We start from the raw sequence: 5,906 nt of genomic DNA, 5'->3' as shown, positions 1-5,906 counted from the left end.
GACTGAGCTGAGAGTATTAATAGACTTGCTAGAGTCAGAAATTCAGCCAGGACACTCCCTAGGAAGTGAAATTATATAAAAGGGGGGCACCAAGTGAGAATGGAAGAAGACAGCAACTTGGATTTCCAAAGATAGGGCTTCTTCAACCAGACATTGGTAGGAGATACCTAAAATATCTGTGGGAAAAATCTGTGGGTATTGTCCCTGTGGCTTTCTATCCTCAAATATTTTGCTTAGGTTGATATTAAACTGTACATGTGTAGGATACACAAAAGAGTTTTCAATGGAAATCAATTCTGTGACCTAATATTTGCTACAAGTTGTTAGGAAAAAAACATAACTCTCAGATGTCATTAGGAAAGGGACATTTTTTTGTTGTTGATTTTGTTGAAGTGCTGGGGATCAAACCCAGGGCTTCACTCACACGTTAGACAAGCCCTTACCACTAAGCTACACCACCCCACCAGCACAAGAGGGGCATTTTTGAGAGATCAGAAATTGGCCCCCACTGGATCCAATTAACCTGAGTATGTCACCATGCTTAGATTTTTAAAAAATGAACTGCCAACAGTTTTTTAAAACATAAGTTTCTATAGATTAAAAAAAAATTCCACTGAACTTCTGGATTTGTAAGGGAAAAAAGTGGAAAACTGGTGCCACTAAGGAAGCAGCAAATTGGAAGCTGAATCACTACTGCCCCCTCTTGGCAGGGTTGCACTTTGCCCATTTGTCATCTGATCCTGTAGGCAGAAACTTGGTATTTCTGTTTTAGCCTAGGGCAGGTACCAGGTCTAGTAATGCTTAAAACCACCACAGGGTGGCGGCACAGGTCTATCAATGCGGAAGGCCACCAGCCAGAACCTTAACCAGATACTGAGCTTAGTAGATCTGTTGGAACCAGAAATCTCACCTTCCTCGGGTAGTAAGCAGTCTTTCCCCACTACCATCCGACTTATTTCCCCAGGGGCAACAGCAGCTCCGCTCAACATCTCCACCAGGCTGCAGCAACACTGAGGGGAAGCCACTGACTGGACTTGATCCTTCCTATTCAGGCCAACACTTAGAGCGCCCTCCTCCTTGCCCACTCCCCAGCAGGCATCTGACTTGTTCGGGAATTCTGCCTTCCCCACGAACACCAGCCATCCCCAGAAGAAACACAGTAATCCTGAGAGGAGACAAGGCAAACACCCTCCCTTTTTCCAGGCAGATTCCCTCTTCAGTGATCACTAGGATGCTTCCCTGTACACTTAGTTTAGACACAAGTCAGCTTCAGGAGCAGCACGTTCTTCTGCCTCTCCCAGCCCTCTGCTCACTGCCCTTACCCCACAGCAACATCGCAAGTGGTGACACTTAGCATTAACTCCCACAACCCTTTCAGTGAGACGCTTGTTAGGGTTCATGGACTCCTCTGAAAACTGTTCGTTCCACGTCATCCAAATGCCATTTACTGTTTCCACCACTGCTTCCAAAATGCAGGAAGAGCCGAACATAAAATAGTTCTTGTAGTATTTAAACATGTGAATATCCAGAAACAATTATAATGTCCAGCAATAAGGAAACTTAAAAATCAATTTTTGTTATATTATATTCTTCAGGAAGTACATATTAAAAATTATGACCACGTGATAAGTTGAAAAATGATTTTAAGAAACATGAAAAAGCAATGTAAAATTTAAGGCATAATGGTGTAACTGTCTTTAAAAACTACACAGAAGTCGGGCATGGTGGCAAATGCTTGTAATTCTAGCACTTGGGAGGCTGAGGCAGGAGGATCACCATGAGTTCAAGGCTACCCTGAACTACATAGCAAAACCCTGCTTCAAAAACAAAAGCAAATAAACTACACAGAAACTAGTGAAAAGATAACAAAATTCTAACAGTGGTTGTATTACAGTGCTGGAAGTGTTGGTGACCTTGTTCTAATTCCTACCATATTTCCCTTAATGTGTATATATTGCTTTTCTCATAGAGAAAAGGAGGATGGCAGACGTGTGAGCTTTAGACTTTGAAAGAGCTATTGCCTCTAATCATGATGGTAAAAAGGCTCTTGGGAACCACTGCCTCCAGGATTCACAGCAGCCACTCAAGAAAATAAAAATTTCCAGGGCCCCAGAGTCCTTAACCACTATCATTGTCCTACTCCAAATGCCATCTAGAAGACAGGATGCAATCAAAATGGTTCTCAGATGCCACTTTAATCAAGGTTTTCACTACACAGTGATGAGGGACAGAGGGCAGTGATTGTCTTCAAGCAAATTCACCAGACACATGTTCCTCCCTGCCCCAGCAGGAACAGCCTGCGCATCTGACAACAGAAAACACTCTCCTTCCCCAGGGAATCCCATTCCTGAGCTGACAAGAGGAGTTCAGGACGAATGATCACAAAGGGTAGGGCAAACTACTCAAGGGAACCAGGTAGATTTCTGAATTCTTCCCAGAGCAAACTGGAACTAGACACGTGGGTATCCCTCCTAAAGGGAACACCCAAGTCCCAGCCATTCCCACTTGAGGCCAGACCACCTCCCCGGGGAGACTGGAGCCCATGTTCATTTACAGCACTCCTCTGGGCAGTCACCAACCGAAGCTCGGAAGCCTGAGCAGCTGAACCCCATTCTACAGACTCAGCTCTCCTCTCGGCTGGCCCCGCAGCTGCTCCTGTGTCTCCCTGGCTATAAAGGAGCGGCCGGAACATGTGAGGCTGTGAGGTGCAGAAGGGGCCAGAATAAGCAGCAAAGAAATCAGATGTATGTTCTGGGGCTGAGTTGACATCATGGCAGGACCGGTCACAGCCCTGTTGACCATAGGGTCCTGTGTCTTCCATTAACTCTTCTCAGGGCGGTTTCTGTTCAGGACAGATTTAGGGGCAAATTCCAGCTTGTCCTTAAGGCTCACCACCTGGGTAAGGTCCTTGCCTAGAAGTTCATCCAGCTTACGATCCTCCCGGCGCTCTGAGATACTCTTTTCTTCCTCCACAGGAAGTGGATCCTTTCCCCTGATGAACCATTCCAGGTGGTAACCCACAGCCCCAACCACAAAGGCCACAGGAAATGTAACATAAGGAGCATAGGTGCGCACCACGGTCCAAAGCACAGGCCACATGACATCTGCAGAAGAGCACAAAGTACCATTAGGGAGAAACAACCGCCCCCTTCTCCACCAAAAATGGGACAGCCCACCAGGCACTCCACTGAACAGGAAGCCTGCCACAATTTACTGAGCAGCCACCCTATGCAGAGTAGTACAAGAGGATAGCCGGTTTTATCCAACAACTGACCCCGTGAAATAACCAAGAAAATACTGGAAGACTTAATTGTTAAGGAAGGTAGGAAGAATCTCTATTTCACGAGCTGTTCTCTTTTGACAACTGTGCAACTATGTATGGCAGTGTTCCCCACAAAAGGACCTCTGAACCTTTCCCAATAGAGGCTGCTGACCTCTGGCTCTCCCTTTCCAGTCTGCCAACATCTCAGAAAGGGCAAAGAAGCCCTTCTCTGCTCTACAAAATTTCTCCATGAACACAGCCAGTCACCACACATAATTCACCACTGTGAATTTCCTGATTCTTCAATAATAAGTAGTTCCTTTTCCTCGTATAAAGTATAAGGAGTGTATTTAAACAGCTAAAACCATAATCTGGCCTAACTATTCTGGACTTAAGATAAAGGTTTTATTCTATTCTTAACTTGGCTTTTCTAACAATGGGACTAACCTGTACTTTACAAATCTGCTGGTCAAACCACTTGTAAAATATATTATCTTAAACCAAACCTGTACCCTTACATTTGCATAGTAAACTCCTAAAAATATGACAGACCGTTAGACATACTTTGGACATTCTAGGGCCCTAGGACTTGAAAATTCAAAATTCTCCATAAAAACCATTGTACAAGCCATGGTGAGAATAGGGCAGGGGAGTAGATTGTCCCAGAGCCTTCTAAAATAAAACAGAACAAACAAAGTAATGTAAAAACACACAAATTGGGTCACTCTAATGTCTAGTCATAAATGATTATCATTATTAATTATAAAAGATCATTCACAATCATAATGATATATACCATTTACTGAGCATTTACTTATTACATGATAAGCCTTAGGTTAAGCACTCTATCTGTATACACACTTATGTATTCTTTTCATCCTGTCCTAAGTAATTCCAATTCTCCTTGAAAGAATTCAAGTGTTTTGTGGACCTAAGACTACAATGGATCAGCCGGGCATGGTGGCACATGCCTGTAATCCCAGCACTTGGATCACTGTGAGTTTGAGACCAGCCTGGGCTACACAGTGAGTTCCAGGTCAGTCTCAACTACATAGTGAGACCCTGTCTCAAAAAACCGAAAAAACAAAACAAAACAAGACTATAATGGATCATCCTAAAGGTGAGAGAAAACCCTGTAGCAGCTTCAAGGTTCTATCCTGCTCCTAATCCTCTGTCTTAGCATCAGGCCTACACTGGGCAATTTTCACATTAGTTATCATCTGATCTGGGTAACACCTCCATGATGTACAAATTATTCGAGCAAATTTTTGTAGAAGGCCACAAATACTCAAGACATTGTTAACTTGCCTAAGATTACTAGAAGCTACAGACTTACTGATTTTAAGCCAAGATCTCTCCAACTTCAAAGACTGTGTTCATTCTCCTGGAAAAAACACAAAACACTGCAAGATAGGCTCATGGCTTCTGTCTAAATCCTGGACTTAGAGGAGAGCCTCCTGCAGTTTTTCCCCATTAGCTTAGCATCCTATTACCTAGCTAATTTTTTTCCAGTACTGGGAATCGAACTCAGAACCCTGTACTTGGGAGGCAAGCCTGGTTCCACTGAACTATATCCCCAGCCCTAGCATTTTATTACCTAGAAGAGCTTCCACTTTTGTTAATTCTGAGATTATCCTGAGAAATCTGTGAAATTCTAAGATATAGACATTAAGAGTGGCACTCCTAAAGAAACCCAAACCTAACACTGTTCTATTTTATTCCCTTTTAAGGTATTTGTCTCTTTCCTAATCAGCACCTCTCCATGTCTCTCTTAAAACTTATCAAGCATCAGTCCACAACTAGTATTGTCTCTCACACGCAGGCCAAAGTCTCTGTCATCCCGCTTATATGCTAGTCACTTCCCAGTTAATTCATTTATGTATTCAACATGGTTATTCCACACATATCATCATTTTCTCCGAGTCAGGCACTGCACTGGATTACCTTACCTGCCTGCATTTCTCCATACACCATAAAGTGACAAGAGAACAAGATCTAAGTCTACTGCGCCCACTCTGCCTTAGCCGTTCCCCCACCCCTTCCACCCTTTTTGGCCCAAAGTGCTAAAAATGTTTGTTGGACGAATGAATGACAGCTGAAGGCTCAAGCAACTCACTCGTGTGGAACCTTAGCAATCATCCACCCACGTGCCAGGAACCCAGGAGATGCCTTTGCTGATGATGAGAAGCTCTGAACTCTACGAAGTCATCCCCGGCGTTAAAAAAATGAAACAGGCAAAAGTGTACTGCAAATACTGTGACGCCTATTTCCAGCCCGACACGGAGGGAGCCTGCTAAAGCGTCCAGTACTAGTATCGGACTGGGCTGCTATGAAGCCTGTCCTTGTGCGTGGGTCCCAGAGACCCAGTGAGACTCGAAACCTCGCTATCAAATTCGAGACTTGCTAACAAGGAAATGGAGGTCGGGGAAGTTGGAAGAATTCGCTCTGACTGAAAGTGAAGCCCAATTCTGAGACGGGAGCAGGAGCGGTCAGGGTTCAATCAGCGGCCTTCCCTGGACCCGCCACACTCAGCCTCGTCAACATCCGCATTCCCTCAAGGGGCCCGAAGCCTAGAACTGGCCGCGCAGAAGGCCAGCCGGGCAACGGAGCGCCGGGAAGCGAGGGCACTGCCAGGCCCAGCCAG

General features: G+C 44.7%; 1 protein-coding gene across 1 annotated transcript; it reads right to left on the bottom strand.

The window, feature by feature from the left end:
- Positions 1-2,176: 2,176 nt before the first annotated feature.
- Positions 2,177-4,685, bottom strand: Smim12 (small integral membrane protein 12). The gene is made up of 2 exons (XM_010645225.3): positions 4,599-4,685; positions 2,177-3,104 (listed from the first exon to the last, which is right to left on the bottom strand). Exon 2 carries the CDS (start codon positions 3,097-3,099, stop codon positions 2,821-2,823), a length of 279 nt encoding a protein of 92 aa, XP_010643527.1. The 5' UTR covers positions 3,100-3,104; positions 4,599-4,685; the 3' UTR covers positions 2,177-2,820.
- Between the last annotated feature and the right edge of the window lie 1,221 nt (positions 4,686-5,906).

The sequence above is a fragment of the Fukomys damarensis genome, unplaced genomic scaffold (assembly GCF_012274545.1).
Source record: "Fukomys damarensis isolate Sample0158 unplaced genomic scaffold, DMR_v1.0_HiC HiC_scaffold_23, whole genome shotgun sequence".
In the NCBI taxonomy this organism is placed as follows: domain Eukaryota; kingdom Metazoa; phylum Chordata; class Mammalia; order Rodentia; family Bathyergidae; genus Fukomys; species Fukomys damarensis.
Note: the sequence above shows the minus strand (reverse complement) of the source record. Positions and strands in the feature narration are given on the sequence as shown.